Here is an 18,376-nt window from a genome sequence, read left to right as displayed (position 1 = left end):
TCCCGTAGTCCTCTGTGTGGCTGGGTCCAGGGTTCTAATGACCCACCAGGCCCTTTCTCTCCCCATTTTTATAGAGTGGAGGGGGGAAAGACTTATCTTCCACCATCTGGCAAGCCCACAGGGGTGGCATCATGAACTCCTGGAAGAGAAGAAAAACCCCAGCAGGACCCTGGTCTGGCTTGGGGATGGGTCCTGTGGTCAAACCCAAATCAAGGCTAGGACTGGAGTCCTCTGGCTGGCCAGGCATGGTCACATGTGTGGGGGATGAAGGTAGGGTCAGTCCATTGACAAATGAATGGGGTGACATCTCAGTTGCTAGAGGAAAGAAAAGGGACAGGAAGCAGGCAATAGTGCATCCCCTTTGTGCAGAGCACCGACAGTCGACTGAGTGCTGTCCAGCCCGCCTCTGGTGCAGAAGGCAACCGTCTGACACACATGACAGTCGAGTCTGGCAATTGGACCTCACATTCTCTGTTCCTTCCGGGGTCCCATTGGAGGGCCGGCTCTGATAGCCCCGCCCCTAACACAAACAGAGGCCCCCATCCATGGAGGAGTTTTAAATCAAAGCCACATCCATGTTCTTAGTCAGAGCCCACACCCCTCCCCCTAGGGCCACATGGGTGAGCCGGAGGCTGACAGCCCCCCACTCCCTGGGCCAGCCTGCTGTCTGTGAAGCTGAGTGGAGGCCAGATAAGATGAGAGCTGAGCCCAGGCAAGAGCTCCTGAGGGGACACAGGTTCTGCCTAAACCCAGGGTGGGCACTGACCCCATCATGGCCTCCCCCTTCCTGACTCAGGATGTCTGGGCAGTTCTGACACCTCCCCCACTCCCTCACTTGAGCCAGGCAGGAGGGAGCGTGGCCATTGGGGGACTAACCGCCTGGCACCCCCTGTGCCTGATTTGGGTGACTAAGCTCTGTCACATTGGCCACCGAACTTGAAGAGGACCCTGTGGCCAGGCACGCCATGAGTTTGTAACCCCATTGGTCCCCATCCATGCTGGCCAGACATGGTGGCTCAGCCGGGAGCGGTCCTGTAGGGGTCTGGGTGGTGAGGGGCAGCTCTCAGACATGCGTGTCACAGAGCTTTTTGTCCACAGTCCTACCATGGGCAGTTTTACCGGGACCACCGCCATGGCTTCGGCACCTACATGTGGCCAGACGGCTCCAGTTTCACTGGCATGTTTTACCTCAGCTACCGAGAAGGCTACGGCACTATGTTCATGAAGACAAGGCTCTTCCAGGTGAGGGGATGGGGCTCTGGGTGTGGGTGAGGGGCGGGGCTGCTGCATGTGCAGGTGGGAACAGGACACCTTAAATCCATTTCTTTACACCCTTCAGGTGGCCAATGATGGTTAATGTTTTTAGTATCTTCATAAACTCATGGATTTTAACATAGTTGATATATTTCAATCCCTTGCTGTTATTATGCTATTTGATACCCAGATTGTCCCACCTTTGGTCAGGCAGAGCCTCTATGGTTTAGCTCTTGTGATTTTGACACAGTTCCTGCAGGTTTGGGTCATTTTCTCGCTTTCTGCGGTGACAAGTAGTTCCAAGTTCCTTCATGCATCTCCCACCCTGGACCAGAATTGACTGTTTGTCTAGGGAGTGTGGTCCCTTTAGTGGGACACAGTGTTTAGGAACCACAGTCTGGGTGCTCATTACTGCCTTGTTGGGTGGTTGTTATTTTTAGGCCTTTTCAGTAGTAGATCTAGAAGTACATTTCTTTTCTTTTTTTTCTTTTCTTTGTTAATCTTCACCCAAGGCTGTTTTTCCCCCACTGGTTTTTAGAGTGGAAGGGAGGGGGAAAGACAGAGAGAGAGAAACGACTTGAGAGAGACACATTGATTGGCTGCCTTCTACACATGCCCCAACTGGAGCTGGAGATTGAGCCTACAACCAAGGTATGTGCCCTGGACCAGAATCAAACCTGCAGCCCTTCAGTCCCAGGGCTGGTGCTCTAACCACTTAGCAAACTGGCTAGGGCAAAAATATATTCCTTGACGAGAAAAGACATCCCCCATTTTTCCTAATATTTCCAGCTGCAGTGTAGGAGGGTGGGGCTTTCACTCACAGCTCTGCTACTGTGTCTGCCTACATTTCTCTTAGTCCTAACAATCTCAGTTTCTAACTATTAACAAAATTTCTCATTTGCTTAATCTCATAAAATATCTGTAATGGTTTCAGGATAACAACATAGCATCACTACCACCATCATGGTTGTGATGAACTCAAGATTCCTTGGCCTTCCTTTTGTCCCCCGGCCTGTCCCACCAGGGTCAAATCCCATGGGAGGATTCCTTTCTGGGGCCAATCCACCACTGGATATAGAGCCACATTCACGTGTGCTATTTTGCTTTCATGGCTTAAGAGTCTATTGTTAAATCTTGCTTTAATTTAGTTTTGTAATTATGTACAAAACTGCTATTTTCCTAGTCAAATCTAGCAAACGGGTCCACCCAGAGGAGTACGCTTTTCTCTAACATCCTGAACTCTAACATTCTGAACCCTCCCTTGTCATTGCTGATGTTTTATCTTTGCACCTACAAAATTTCAGCAAATATGCATACATATTCCTGCCCCCTCTCCTCAGGGCAGCACATAATCCCTCATTTCTTGCAGTCTTGAGGGATGGATGGCAGCATGAACTTGGCCTCCAGACAGTGCTGAGGTCATGGCCTGCTCACGGATCCTGCCATGTTTGCTGGTGACCTTTAGAATGATTTCCTAGAAGATTCTTTGCTCAGAAATAAACACTGCGGCCCTGGCTGGTAGCTCAGTGGTTAGAGTGTCAACCTGAGGGTGTAGGGTTCAACTCCCAGTCAAGGGCACATAACTCGGTTGCAGGTTCGCTCCCTGCCCCCAGTCAGGGCGTGTACAGGACGCAACCAATTGATGTGTCACATCAATGTTTCTCTCTCTTTCCTTCCCTCCCGCCTTCCCTTCTCTGCAAAAGCAATGGAAAAAATATCCTTAGGTGAGGATTAACAAAAAATAAGAATTAAAAAAAAGTAAACCATGTGGACACCGAGAAAGCAGATGGTAAGTAGGGCTAAGTAGGGCTCCTGGTAGCTAACTGGGCTCAAATTTAAAAATACACACAACAAAACAGAGCCAAGCAGTCATTTCTACACAGAAGCGTCTCATGCAATCTGCACTTCAGGGAGAAGCCTCTACACTGAATGCCTGCCTGCACTGTTTCTGCCATCTGAGCCAGCCCTTATAGAGGAGTCCTGGAATCCTATTTCAACCAGTAGGACGGAGGCTTGCCCCATTCAAATGGAGCAGTGCAGCTATATCCCCATCAACATCTTCACTGACCCATCAGAGCAGCTCCATTCTGTCCAATCAGGAAAGTGCCTTTTGAACCAATCAAAGCGCAAGCAATTGGAGTCCTTATTTGCAAGAGGACAGACCAGTCAGGGGCCAAGGGCGGGGACTTCTGTCTGTAAAAGCCAAGTCCCCTCTACCTCTGGGAAGCACTTCCCCTTTCCACCAAAGAATGCGTTTTCCTGGCCTGCTTGGAACAGAGCAGATCACAGCCTGCATAAAGTGTCCTTCTTCTTTGCACCCCACATTTGGGATTCCTGTTGTCCTTGAATGGGCACCAGTGACCATTGGCTGACAACACATACCAAGACCAGAAAACTTAAAGCCTGCAGGAAGTAGCATCTGTGGGCACACCATCCTTATTTAACCATCGGGTGATTGGCAGAGTCTACATTTGTGATTATAGCTCTGATGACAGGATACTTCCTCATAAAAATTCCTCTGCCCTCCCACAACCTCCAGATATCCATCCCGCCATCGCAGGAAAGACCAGGTCCCTGGGAACTGAGTCTTTCTCTGCGTGCCCTGCAGGGAACCGTGCGGCCAGGCTCCCTTGTCCTGGGGGCTGTATTGTCACTCATAGTTTCTCATCTGTTCTTCCTGGCTGTTCTGACTCCATACCTGGTGGAAGCATTCAGAAAGGCCCAGGAATTGCTGCATTCTGCCAGATTTATGGGCAGCAAGGATCAGCTCCTCCTCCTCCTCATTCACATCTGCTGGGGCCTGTCTGACCCGGAGCCTGGCGCCTCACCCACACGCTGCTGGAGCACCTGGGCTGGGCCCCCAGTGTTAGAGCTGCAGGGGGTTCCCTGAAATGGGCCCCTCCTGACATCCCACACACACTTCCACCTTGAGACCCCTGGTCATGTCCCCACTTTCCGATAAAGGACCCGTCCACCCCTGACCACCAGATCCTCCACCGAGGTGTCTGTGTTTACACATTTGCTGTAGGTCCCTGTACCTGGGACACGGGAAGCCTCAATGGATATTTGTTGAGGAAATGAAGACATTTCTTCTTTTGATTTTAAGAAACGGGTGGCAGAGTCGACAGCCCTGCTGAGTCCTCCCTCTGCCCTGGCGGGACTTGTTTTTCAGGGGCTGTACAAAGCAGACGAGCGGTTTGGGCCGGGCATCGAGACCTACCCCGACGGCAGCCAGGAAGTGGGGCTGTGGTTCCGGGAGCACCTGATCAAGCTGTGCACGGAAATACCCTGCAGCGTCTCCATCAGCAGCTACCCCGAGTTCGAGGGCTTCCTCACGCACTCCCCCGCCAGAATCAGCCTCTCTGAGGAGGAGACCATGCACTGGGACCTGCAGGAGGAGCGGGACCCGTTTTTCTATGACTACAAGCAGTTCCTGCTGAACGACGACCTGACTCTGTCCCCGGATGTGTACCTCTACTCCACTGACAACACCCACATGCCCATTACCCGCTCTTTCCGAAGAGACTTGGACTCCCGGATCTTCCTGCATGATATTCCTCCATTTGTTGAGGAGGGAGAACCATGGTTCATCAAAAATGAGACCCCTTTGATGGTCAAAATCCAAAAACACACTTACAAGTTCAGGTAATCAGGGCTGCCATTCGGCGATGTCTGGGGGTCCGCTCCTGATGGCCCTGGCGCCTCGGGTCTTTGTCAGGTTGACATAAATAGGCTTTTTTTTTTTTTTTTTTTTTAACGGACTGGCTCAGCCCAATGATGAGTGGGAGGGATGGCCGGTGCCAGGGCTTGTGGGCTGGGACATGCCTGGGAGGGCTGTGGGGGTGGGGGATCTGCTGGCCTACTGCGGGGGAGTCTGCTTAGTGAGAGCCGAGCCAGGGCATGGAAGAGGGTCAACTCCTGATCCCATGGGGCTGAGCCACATTCTGGTGCTGGGACCTTGTGCATGTTTCCTCTGCTTAGGTCAGAGCTAGTGCCCCACATCTGCGCACCTGCACAGGGTCCGGCCTGTGAGTAGATGGTCAAGTCTCTGCACAAGGTCCACACAAAGAGAAGGGACTGTTATTACCATGATGTCTTAATATGGATCTGGCCAGAGAGCCAAGGATGGGGGAGCAGGGCAAGAGTGGGCTGGGGGCTGGCCAGGCCTCTGGCTTCTCCAAAGATAGCCAGAAAAAGACAGAGCTGCTCCGCTGGTCTCCAAAGGCTCCCCCACCCCACAGCCCTGCCATAGTTAGCAGCACCAAAGGGAAACTGATTTCTTAAGTAAAAATTTCAATATTCTAATCCCTTTCTTAAATATTGTCTTCAGATATCACTAAACTGTTTTAGAATGAATGTTTGTGAGCACAAGCGGCTACTTGCTGGGGTCCAACCCCAGCGGGTCCAGGGGTCCCCAAAGGTGTGGACGGAGTCGGCGAAGAAGGAATGACACGGAGATAGCGTTCAGTTGATCAGCAGCCTAGCCAGGATCTCCAGCCAAGTTCTGGTCTGGATCTCCAGCGAAGTTCTGTTTAGGATCTCCAGCCAGGTTCTGTGTCCATGGTCTCTTGCTAGGTTCTCCAGCCAGGTTCTCCAGGTTCTCCAGTCAGGTTCTGTAGCCATGTTCCCTCGCTAGGTTCTCCAGCCAGGTTCTGTCCAGGTTCTCCAGCCAGGTTCAGTCACCAGGTTCTAGTCAGGTTCTCTTGCCAATTTCTGTAGTCAGGTTCAGTCCAGGATCTTTTGCCATGTTCTCTCACTAGGTTCTGTCTCTAGGTTCTGAGGCCAGTTTCTGTCCAGGATCTTTTGCCATGTTCTCTCCAGCGAAGTTCTTCTGTCTCTAGAGAACGTTCTGTGTAGGTTCTGTGCCAATTTCTGTCTCTCTTTCTGTCTCTTGCTGTCTTGTTACATCTGTATTTATACCAGTTGATTCAATCCTATTAATCTCTATTACAAAGGTTAGGGCGTTTCTTATCTCCATTCCAGGGAGTAAAGATTATGTAGCTTAAGCATGATTGTTCGTAGTTAAAGTGATTAATTACCTGCCTGGCACTTAGTTAAGAGGTTTTATTCCCTCCCTAACTTCAGGGGAAAATCCCTACCTGGGGAAACAACCTTCCTCAGAGACCTTGGTTAAAACACATAGTGCCAAGAAGGTGAGCAAACATATTAAGAACAGTATGCCATATATGCCAGGTCCCTTGAAACAGCAAGCATGGACTGGCTCCCGGCAGCTACTTACGCATCTATTCATGCACCCATCCATCCATCCATCCGTCCATCCATCTGTCCATCCATCTAACCGTCCAGCCACTCATCCATCCATCCACCCACTCATCCACCCATCCATCCATGCATCCATCCATCCATCCATCCATCTGTCCATCCATCTAACCATCCATCCATTCATCCATCCATCTACTCACTTATCCATCCATCCATCCATCCATCCATCCATCCATCCATCCATCCATCCATGCACCCATCCATTCATTTATATCCATCAACCCATCCACCCATCCATTTGCTTCTTCACCTATTGATGCATCGATTCATCCATCATGCAAATATCAGCTGAGCCCGTAGTCAGTCTTTGAAGACTATTGGGTAAAGAAGCTACCATGAAACCACAGGTTCTTGACTGTGAAGGAGGTTCTGTGCACACAGGCTTCGGTGTGTGTGGTAAATGGATCATGGGACTTGCATGTTCTCTACTCAAATAGGAACGCAAAAGGGCTGAGGTGGGATGTGGTTGCTTGGTGCTGAGTGCCAGACCTGTGTGTGTGTGCTCCTTGCAGCCACTGCCACCCAGGGCAGATGCTTAGCCTGAGCATCTTCACCTGCAGGCAGTGTGTCCCACCACTGTGCCACATCCACGCTGACTGTGGCTGAGGGGAGGGGAAGAAGGAGGGCTGGGCAGTTCCGGGCCCTGGAAGGAGGAGAGGCAGTGTGGGAAGGAGGGCTCAGGATGGCCCCTTCGGTGGCGGCATTGGGTCCACTGAAACTCCTGTGTTGCCAGGAACAAGAAGGAGCACTCCAGCTGGAACATGGGCGCCATCCTGGAGGGGGATCGGAGTGGCTTTGCATGCCGTGGCCCCAAGGAGCGGCTTGCCAAGGAGATGATCCTGAAGGCCGAGGAAGGGAACTACGACTGGATTTATGGGATCCTGCGGGACAACCTTGCCAGTCCTGACGTAGCCGACGCACGGGGCTACACGGTGCTCGCTGCAGCCGCAGTGAGCATCCCTCCTTCCCATGCTGTGTCTGTTGCAGGGTTGCCCTGCAGGAGCACTGACCCTTGAGGCCCCTGGTGATGGCACCCTGAGTGGGTGGGGGACATTCCCTCTCCGTTCGGAGAAGCTGCAGTCCTCCCAGACTCGAAGTGGGACGTATGGGGTCAAGTGGAAAGGGTGAGGGCACAGGCCTTGGTCACATGTCTCGGTCACATGTTTGATGCCCCTTGCCCAGCCCAAGCTAGAGCTCAGGTCTCTGTCTCGGAGTTCAGGCCGGCGTGAGGCCTCACTCGGGGAAGCTGTGTCCCATGTGAGCATCAGATGCCCGGCTCGCCCCTGGCTGAGGGAGCCTGCTGTCCTTGTGAGACCAGCCTTCTCCCCCCAGATTCACTGTCACATTAACATTATCAATCTGCTGCTGGACAACGGGGCTGACGTGAACAAGTGCACGGATGAGGGCCTCACGCCTCTCAACATGTGCTTCCTCCTCTACTACCCAGCCACGTCCTTCAGGCCCAACATCGCCGAGAGGACGGTGCCCGAGCCCCAGGTCAGCCATGGGCCCCAGCGGCCTGGCTCAGTGTCCACCGTCCACCTACCCCCTTCCCTCTGCTCCCATTTGCCACCGTCATCTCTCTGTCTTCCCAGCTGCCCACCAGCTTCCCCTCCCGACACGGACCAGGTTCAGATGGGTGAGAAGACCATAAGGCTCGCGGCCGGGAAGCAGGGACAGAGCCTGCACACTCGCTAGGGTGTTCAGAGCTTGCTGCCCAGACTCTGAGGGACGTGTCCTTACAGCCACGTACACAGCAGCTGGCGCCCTGAGACCCCTCTCATGGTCCTCCTCTTATAGGTGGTGCTGTCTGAATGCGCTAGTTTGAGCTCCTGCTTCCAGTTTTTTGGGGTGACAGTTTGATCAATGGTGATGCGTTTATGATGGGGACACCCACTCTGCCCAGGTGTGAGTGGGTCGTACCATCTAGGTCTGTGTAGGTGCCTCTGTGGTGGTGGCACAGCGATGAAATCCCCATAGTTAAGTTGTGCGTGCCCATGCCCAGAAATGGGTCACAGGACAGCCCGTGTTTTATTTGTTGTGGAACCTCTGATTCCTTTCTGCTTGGTGGCATTTCTCCCCCATTTCAGCCCAGACTCAGGGACAAGTCGCAGTGGAGGGGCCAGTTCTCTGCGGTGTCGGCAGACCTGGTGTCCACATCTCCTGAGCCGGGGCAGTGGGGCCACACCCACAGAGGGAGGTCCCCACCCCTAGGAGCAGACCCTGGACCCTGATTGTCAGCCATGAGAGGCGGACTGAGCCCGACATCCACGAAGAAAGCCTTGGGAGGGGCTGAGGGCTTCTTCCTGTTGTGGTCCTGGGCCTCGTGTGTGTGGTGCTGGTGAAGTTAATCTGGAAAATGTCCCCATGGCCCGACGAGTCTGTATTCATCCCTCGTCTCCTCCCAATCTCTTCAAGCTTTTTCTCCAGAAAAGGCATTTACTCAGCCCATCCTGTGCCCTCCACAGACAGAGTTCCTCAGGTGACCAGATGTTCCTTCTAACTCCGCTTCTCAAGTTCAAGTCCTGCATGGGAGCTCAGAGGCCACCAGCCCAACCTGGTGGTGAGAGGCGTGTGTGGGGAGGAGCCCAGAGCAACTGCCTGAGAGGCCCAGTGTGCAGCAGGCAGGGGAGAGAGGCCTCCCACCCAGGTGGCCTTAGGCTTCTGTCCGGAGGGCCTGCCTGTGGTCCCTGATGTGTCAGGAGACACGCTCAGCCTCTGGGCCTCCTCCGTTCCTCTGTGCTCGCTCTGAAGGGCACCATGGTCAGGCTGTTTGCAGACACTCTGTGACCAGCAGTCAGGACTGATGAGAACGCAGGCCAAACACCAGAAGTGAGGGTTTGGAAGCCAAAGCTGTCCTTTCTGCTTTGTTTTTACAGCAGCATTAGTTTATGTCTCATGGGTGTATATCCTCAGTTTTTCTTGGTCAGAAGTTGTTCACTACAATAACGACTGACTTTCAAGGTCAAAAGTGATCTCATGAACAGAGGTGGTGGTGATTCTTGTTCTTGTGCCGAGTTGCCTTCAGTGGCAGCCTCTCAGACAGACAGGGTTGCTTGGTCCCTACAGTCACTCCAGGGGGTGTGGGCTCAGGGGAGTCTGGAGTCAGCAGAGGAAGGAGCAGTGGGGACGGGCTGAGCATCCTCAGGGACCTGGTACCTAGAGGCGACCTCATACACTCAGAGTAAATTAATTCTTGATGAAGGAATTGGGCCCATAATGCCTTTTAATTCTATTCTTTAAATTCTTGTAAAAATCACTCCCTTTGTTTTTAAACTTTTATTCTGAAGAATATTAGATAACTACAAAAGAACACAGTGCAATGAACTTCTATGGATCTGTCATCCAGATGAAAGTCCCTGACATGTGGCTCATCTTCCCTCGTCCGTGCTCCCTGGCCTGACGCCCTAGCTGGTGTCACATTAGAGTAGGTTCCCCACAGATGGCTTCAGCCATAAAGACTTCCCTATGTGTCTCCACTAGCTAAAGACACATCTTCTCTCTTTTTAACACAACAACAAACACTGTTATCCCAGCTTTAAAAATCAAGTGAATTTTCTAATGTCTTCTGATACCATCCGTGTTCAGTTTCCCCAGTTCACTCATGAAGACGCCCGAGAATGGACTTATAGGTTCGCTTGCTGCATGTGGTTGGCGAAGGTTTGTGCCTCCCTCTCTCCCAGCTGGCTGTTTTTCCTCTCTGTGGGGTTAGGCTCCTTTTTGACCCCTGCATGCCCCCAAGGACAGTGGCTCACAAACGTGAGTGAATGTGGAGCCACCTGGAGCAGGATTGTCCTTGTAGGTGACGCTGTGGGAACGTGGCCATGTCAACCTTTATGCACTGTCGCAGCTGGTTTGCATCACAGGGCTGGAGTCAAGACAGACTCCTAGGCCTCCAAACCTCAAGTATTTACAGAAAAGAATAATCACAGGTGGCTGGGCCCCACCCCCAGCATCTCTGCCTCAGTGGGTGTGGGGTGGGACCCAGGAATGTGCATTGCTGGCAATGCTGATGCTGGGCTGGGGTCTGTCCTTGGAGAAGGCAGCCTCTGAAGCCCAGATGAAGAACAGTGTCACCTCACAGAAACACACTGAGCTACAGCGGGAGCCCCGTGTATGATTTTAAAATTTTCTTTTTTTTAATATATTTTTTATTGATTAAGATATTACATATGTGTCCTTATCCCCACGTTACCCTCTACCCACCCCCCCCCCCCGCTGATTTTAAAATTTTCTAGAAGCCACACGGAAATGTTAAAGATGGAATTACTTTTATTAACATCATTTAATCTAATGTATCCATGACCTACCACTTCTATGGGCTCCTGGTGGCTAACTGGGCTCAAACTAAAAACCAAACAAACAAACAAAATCAGAGCCTAGCAGCCATTTCCACACAGGGTCCTTTCATATAAACTGCACGTCAGATAGAAGCCTTCACTCAATTACCTGCCTCTGCACCGAACTGCCTGCCTGCACCATGTCTCTGCCATCTGAGCCAGCCCTTACAGAGGAGTTCCTGGAATCCTATTTCAACCAACAGGACGGAGGCTATTCCAATCCAATCAGAGCTATATTAATCTTCTGTGTGTCCCCTCCCCCGCCCCTGTCATCTTCACTGACCAATCAGAGCAGTTTATTTCTGACCCATCAAGACAGTGTCTTTTGGACCAATCAGATTGTAAGGATTTGGAGTCCTCATTTGCATGAAGATGGATCAGTCAGGGATCAGAGGTGGGGACTCCTGTCTCTCTATAAGCCAACTCCCCTCTGGTTTGGAGAACACACTTTCCCTTTCCATTAGAGCAGCGGTCGCCAACCAGTGGTCTGCAGACCACTGGTGGTCCATGAGGCCCGAAAGGTTGGCGACCACTGCCCTAGAGAATGCAGACTGACTGCATGTCCTTGGGTTAGGCTTCATAGTGGTGGTTTTTCACAGCCGTGCTGTATCACTACAGAGCTGTTTGCTCTGAATAAAGTTTTCTTCACCCCACCCCAAATTGGGGATTCCTGTGGGAGGTGAATTGGTGCTACTGACCCTTGGTGGACACTTCAGTGCGTAGCCAGTGAGGAGACACTTATGGTCTCATTCTGATGTCTTCATACTTAATGTGCCTGGTGTTGGAAGGGTCTTGCTCTGTGTGCTGTGACTGTGCGTGGCTAGTGGATGCTGTATGGCTCAGGTATGTGTGAGGGGCCTCCAAGGCATTTTCTGCCTCTCTCTGGGTTGTAGGGAGGCATGTGGGCACTACTGTCTCAGCACTGTCAGCCCAAGTCCTGTGAAGGCTGCTCTCGGTCATGAGCACAGATCCTTGGGAAAGAAGGTGTTTAATGGAGTTGCCATGCTAATCTTTTTCCTTCTAATGATATGTTTTTTTAGTGCTTTCCAAAGGAAATTCAAAAACTCTCAGTTAGTCACTACCCCTCCCTCGCATTCCGTGACTCAGACTCAACCTACAATGATGACTTGGTACCCGTCTCAGAGAGCCCGAAGTCCAGCATCTGGAGGGACAGCCCCCAGAAGTGGGAGTCCACATTGCCGAGGGGCAGCGTCAGCATCAGCAACCAGGGCCAGGAGCTGGAAGATGTGTTGGAGAGCTTGGACCGGTGCACGCCGTGCAGCAGCACCGAGACCAACTTTGAGTCTAACCACTGCGTGCAGAACTACTCCATCAGGTTGTCATGGAATATGCTGGAGAAGAGCGCCAGGGCTTACAGCATGCTCAAGGTGCCCTCCACTGAGGCCACCTCTGACAAAGGAACCATGAGGCAGATGGCATGGACCATGACCAAGTAGGTGGCTGGTGTGTGAGCAGCAGGGCCGAGGGTCACGGTCAGGGTGAGTCACAGGCTCAGCATCACTTTCCTGCTCCCCTGGGAGGGGATGTTTTCTAGTGCCTGTGCCTTATCTCTAAGGGTCTTGGGGCGGGGGACTTCTCTGGAGGCTTGGTACTGGGGGCCTGGCTATGGCTTCTGAGGGACAGGCAGGAGGGAGTCCAGGAGTGTGTCCTAGACTGGCACATGGGCAGTGGGCACCACACAGGGGTTCACACACTATCACCTCCATACACTCAGCATGGATGTACCCCGCCCCCCTCCTCACAGTCTAGACCAGTGGTTCTCAAATTGTGTCCCATGTCCCCTGGAGTGTCTCAGACCCTTTCAGGGAATCTGCAAGGTTGAAATGATTCTCATAGTAACCCTAAGTCTGTGTGATAGTCGTGTGACTTGTGTGACAGTTGTGTGATGGTCACGTGACATGGTCAGGTGACAATTGTGTATTTCTTTACCTATGCAACACATGCACAATAGAATGCTGGTTTCACTTAGAATTGCACTTGCTGACACTACAGAAATGACTGATTTATTACATCATTTAAAAAATATTTTTATTGATTTCAGAGAGGAAGGGAGAGGAAGAGAAAGATAGAAACATAATGATGAGAGGGAGTCATTGATTGGCTGCCTCCTGCACAATGGACTGAGCCTACAACCCAGGCATTTGCCCTTGACCAGAATCGAATCTTGGACCCTTCAGTCCGCAGGCCGACGCTCTATCCACTGAGCCAAATCGGCTAGGGCTGATTTATTACATCTTGACTGTGAGTCCATGCCTCTTAACATTCTGTGTGACAAGGTGGGGAGGATGCCTGAAGCACACTGCCTCAAACCACAGTTGGAAGGTTTTGGAGGGAAAGCACTTGAATGACTTGAGTGGCATACAGTCACCAGCCCTCCCCATGGCCACCGTGTTTAGTTGACAGCATGATTGGCTGGCACATGGCGGTCATTCACTCTCTTAACAGTTAGCTTTCACTCTAAGGACAGTTGACACTGTTGACAGTGATGGTATCCCAGCTTTGAAGTGGGAATTAGAATTTTGGAGCATTTGCATGCACCACATATTGTTCATGACACATGTCCACCTGGGGACGATCTCAGTGAGGCAGTCTGTCCACATGACCAAGTCCCGACATCACAGGAGCACTCAGAGGATCCCTCTGGGGGGTTCTGGTGCAGCTAGATACATATTCTCCACAAAAATATTTCATGTTAATATGCAATGGCTTTGTTATTATTACTTTTTAAATGTATTAGTGAAGATTTAAAAAATTCTCAGTTTTAATGTGTAATACATTAGACATGGATGAATAGAATCCACATAAACAAAATCTCTTTGGAGTCCTCAGAGAATGTTAAGAGTGGAAAGGGGTCCCGAGAGCAGGAAGTTTGAGAACCACCACTCTAGAGTGACCTGGTCTCTCTACTGTCCTCCTGCCCACCCCACCCTGGTTCTGTGCTGCTCATGCCCTCCGCCATTCTCACCACCGGCTCAGCTCCTCATCACAGCCATTCTCCTCCCTGCCCTTCTCCTTACCCAGCAGTGCTGCTGTCCAAGCCCACCCAGCTGGGCCCCCCAAGCCCAGGTCTCAGCCCATCTTCCCCCCATAAGAGATGTGTGTGTGTGTTAGTATGTGTATGTGGTGTGATATGTATGTGTGTGTGTGTATGGTATGTGTCAGTGTGTGTATGTGGTGTGGTATGTATGTATATGTGTATGGTATGTGTCAGTATGTGATGTGGTATGTATTTGTGTGTGTGCATGTGTGTCAGTGTGTGTATGTGATGTGGCATGTTTTTGTGTATGTGTGTGCATGTGTGTCAGTGTGTGTATGTGGTGTGTGTGTATGTAGTGTGTGAGTCGCTGTGTTTGTGGTATGGTATATATTTGTGCATGTGTGTGTTTATGTGTGTGTGGTGTGCATTTTGTATGTAGGGATGTGAGTGTGCACATGTCTGGTGTGCATGGTACAACCTTGAACCCTGGTGTTCCAGGTACTCTCTGTCATCACCTCAGAGACACCACAGGAGGGTGGTCTGGTCCCTATCCCACACTCCAACACATGGGTGGCTTCAGTGAGGCTAAGTGGCCCCGAGGGCCAATGCCAGGCAGGGCCACAGCTGGATTTGCACTTGCCCAGGCTGGCTCGCTTAGGGTGGTTTGGTGAGATGGGTTGCTCTGTTCCGTGTAGGGGCTGGAGGTCTTGGGAGGGCAGGACACTGGGGCTCAGGGCACCATGAGGTCAGTGTCTCTGAGCATCCTCTGCTGGAGAACACCTGTCTCAACTGGGGGTGCTGTCCAGACAGCCTCCTGTGCCTCTCCTCCAGCCTATGACATGTCATACTGATCCTTCCAGACACAGAAACATGTGGCTGACCATCAACTGCCTGCTGCATCGAGGCGCTGACCCCAACCTGTGCCGCGTGCCTATGCACGTCCTGTTCTTCGCTGTGAAGGCCGGGGATGTGGACGGGGTGAAGCTGCTGCTGGAGAATGGTGCCAGGACCGACATCCAGTTCCCCCCAGAGGTAGGGCCAGAGGTGCGGGGAGCAAGGTGGCGGGGGGGTGGGGGGGCTTCAGAGGATGCTCCTAGTGTGAGGTCAGAACGATAGGTTTTGAACCTCACTGGCACTGTCTGTTTTTCCCCTCTGGTTGTGTGAGCCCCCCGCCTGTATGCAGGCCCTTTGCTGTGTTTAGAGGGTGTCGAAGGTATGGCTGGCAGTTTTGTTTGGCCTCAGCCGTTACTGTCAGGGGTAGGTGGGTCTCACTATTCAGGCCCCTTGGCCAGGCTGTTTCTTTCCTTTTCTTCTGAGGATAAGATAAAGTAGTGCAGGCAAGTAGAATTTGTGTAAGACCCAGGATAATTTATAATGGCTTTTTAAGTTTACTGATTGGACTCCATCTTTAAAACTGACTAAGGTTGCAGCCTGTAAACTTGGCACAGACACCCTCATCTATCCATTCGTCTATCCATCCCAAATCAAGAATCGATTATTTACATTCATCTTCAAATGGAAGTTTTGCTTTATCGAAATGTTTGAGTTGCCCGTATTACTGGCACCAGAAGAACACCCAGTTCCTTGCTGTGCCCAGTGGACTGTCAGTGGTTTCTGAGCGTCCCTCCAGCCTTTCTCCAGGGGCCCTTTCCCGTTTCCCCGGGTCCTATGTGGAGGGTTGGCGAGTCCTCCACCTTGGCCCGAGGTGCACCCTATGTTCCTGGCTGGGATCTCTCTGAGTTGGCTGTGCCTCCTCCAGGACCTGGCCCCCTGACCATCTCCATGTAGTCAGTGCTGACTGGGTATCCTAGAGACAGTCCTCCGTTGATCCTCTCAGCCAATGCCAGGGGGCTGCTGTGGGTGGGCAACAGGCCTCGGGTAGCGATTGGCATTGGGAGCTGTATGGCTGTCTGCAGGGGCATCTGAAGAAGCACTGGCAGGGAAGATGGGCTTTTCTTGGAGGGAGGCAGGGACAGTTGGTCTAAAATGAAGCTGGCACCGGGGCCTGTGCGCCTGTGTCTGGCCCAGGCAGACAGATACCTCTTATGAATTGGAACGGACATGTCCATGGTCCGTGTGGGAGGCCTCCTTGTCCTGCATGTCCCGTGAGGCTGGTGAGAGTGCAGTGCTATGAGTGGCACTCTAGGACTGGCCTGGGCTCTCACCCTGGACAGGCCCTGGCACCCGAGGAGTAGCTCACCTCACCCTAACTCCTCCTGCGTTTCCTCTGCAGCTGGGGGCCCTAACCCCCCTCCACATTGCAGCTGCCCTTCCCGGGGAGGAGGGTGTCAAGATAACAGAGCTGCTGCTCCACGCCATCACGGATGTGGACGCCAGGGCAGCTGACCAAGATGACATGTACAAACTGAGCAAGGTGGGCCATCTGCCATGCGGGAGAGGGGGCACTGGGGAGCCTGGGGACACTCTGCAGTGTTGCCCATTTAGTTCAGAATTTCACTTGTCCTTGTAGAGGTTGATTGATGCTCTGTGCACCCCAAACCCGCCTGGCTGTGCCACAGCACATGTGTGGCTCACCTGTGTGAGGGGGAGGGGAGGGCTTGGGGCATGCGCACAGGAGAGGGTTTCACAGGAAGCTGCTTCAGATCCACAGTCTGAGGAGGAGGGCAGCCTGCTCCTCTGTGTGAGCATATCTGTATTGTACCTGCTGGGGGCTCTTGGCACAGCTGGTCGGGCAGGTGGCAGGCCTCTGAGCACTTGGAGAGAGGCATGGGCCAGGACCTGACCCCTCTGTCTGCACACAGCCAGAGCTGCTGCCTTCAAGCATGAAGCTCAACAATGAAGTAGGCCCGCCCAGCGTCTACAGTAGCGTGAACATGTCCGTCCCTGAAGAGGGGGGCAGGACACCTCTGCATGTGGCCTGTGAGCGGGAGGACAACTACAGGGTGAGCAGGGCCTTCTGGGGCGGTCGGGAGCTGTATGCCCGTGTGTGCGCCCTGGGTATGCACACATGAGTGCATTTACATAAGTGCACATGCATGGGGTTTTTTTTGGTGTGCATATGTACCTGCATATATGTTGGCATGACTGTGTGAGTTGTATTTACTGGCCAGCACACACATGCATGCATGTGCACACATGTACACATGCATGTGTATGTATGCTTGGGTAGTGCATGTGTATGTGTGTAGCTGGGTGTTTGGGGGCAGGATGGTGAGTCAGCAGCCATGGTGGGGGGTGGGCTGGGCTGAAGGCTCAGACCTTGGGGTGTTGGCCTGCCTGAGTGAGTTTCAGAACAGATGAGTGGGTCTTGTCCACGAGGGCAGTGGTTGGCAAACTCATTAGTCAACAGAGCCAAATATCAACAGTACAACAATTGAAATTTCTTTTGAGAGCCAAATTTTTCAAAATCAAACTATATAGGTAGGCACATTGTTATTAATTTAATTAGGGTACTCCTAAGGCTTAGGAAGAGCCACACTCAAGGGGCCAAAGAGCCACATGTGGCTCACGAGCCGCAGTTTGCCAACCATGGCTAGGTTAAAGCACGGCAGAGAGTGTCAGCAGGCCCTGCCTGTGACTCGTGCATTGAAGTGCTGTTCCAGGGCATGTTTAAGGGATACTGTCCACACCCGAGTCAGCACGCACATGGATCGTGATGTGGCATCACGTTCCCTGTGTGGTGCCCCCTCAAACATATTCGAGTGTGGCTGGCATGTGCTGGAACTGGCTTGTGTGTCTCAGTCACCCGCAGACTTGGTTTCCCACAGGGACGGGGTCCTGCAGAGCCCAGAGGGCCCTTTGGCCCTGCAACACTGCCTCCCATGGGCCTTGGGATTAATTCCTCGAACAAGGAGGCCGAATGGCCAGGGTGGGCAAGTGGGTACTGGGAACCAGGTCTGGGCTTTGTGTTATAGTGGCCAAGGCAGGCCAGACCAGTAAGCTACTGAGCACATAGTAAACTGAGCCTCAGTTTACCCTCTTGTAAAATGGCACCAATGGCTGGCCTCACTGGGCTGTGGCACGGGCAGTTTGCTACTGATTAGGGTGATGACCACGCATGCCGTCCTGACATGAGAGTGCAAGGACCTGCGTGAGGGTGGCGCTTGGGCACCGCCGGCAAGGGGCGATGGGAGGCACCTCCAGGCCTCCCTGCTTCAGAGCTTCCCTCTTGTCAAAGCCTCCCTTAGCCTGGGCCACCATCCTGCCAGAACTTGCTGAGGGGTGCCATGAGCCTAGGTTAGGAATGGGGACAGAGAGGCTCTGAGAGGCAGGCTGGCCAAGGCCCCCAGCCAGTGAGTGTGAGGCCTGGGCTTTGAACACAGTGCTTTCCAGCTCGCACACCTGTGCTCTCGGTGCTGACTTCAGATTTGGAAAAGCCACAGGGAAGCAAAGTTGGGAGACAGAAGCAGCAGCATCATTAGGTCGAGGACAGGTGGCGATGGCCGTCCAGCCGTCAAGTCTGAGTTCCACGGGCCTTCCCAGGAGCTTTTAGGCCTGGCCAGCGAGGCTCGAAAAGGGGAGTAGGCTTGGCGGGGAGCAG

The 18,376-nt window shown here is 52.5% G+C and overlaps 1 protein-coding gene across 1 annotated transcript in view; it reads left to right on the top strand.

Moving 5' to 3' along the window:
- Window positions 1-18,376, top strand: part of ANKMY1 (ankyrin repeat and MYND domain containing 1) — a 38,411-nt gene that overhangs the window by 1,119 nt on the left and 18,916 nt on the right. Inside the window, exons 2-10 of the mRNA XM_081096023.1 lie at window positions 1,099-1,242; window positions 4,427-4,899; window positions 7,271-7,487; window positions 7,870-8,034; window positions 8,338-8,359; window positions 11,985-12,330; window positions 14,736-14,907; window positions 16,109-16,249; window positions 16,638-16,778. Of these exons, the coding sequence (XP_080952149.1) occupies window positions 1,099-1,242; window positions 4,427-4,899; window positions 7,271-7,487; window positions 7,870-8,034; window positions 8,338-8,359; window positions 11,985-12,330; window positions 14,736-14,907; window positions 16,109-16,249; window positions 16,638-16,778 (1,821 nt within the window). The remainder of the gene's footprint in view (window positions 1-1,098; window positions 1,243-4,426; window positions 4,900-7,270; window positions 7,488-7,869; window positions 8,035-8,337; window positions 8,360-11,984; window positions 12,331-14,735; window positions 14,908-16,108; window positions 16,250-16,637; window positions 16,779-18,376) is intronic.

The sequence above is a fragment of the Myotis nattereri genome (assembly GCF_964212035.1).
Source record: "Myotis nattereri genome assembly, chromosome: 7".
Taxonomy (NCBI): Eukaryota; Metazoa; Chordata; class Mammalia; order Chiroptera; family Vespertilionidae; genus Myotis; species Myotis nattereri.
The sequence above is the reverse complement of the archived record's forward strand: the minus strand, read 5'-3'. Positions and strand labels throughout refer to the sequence as shown.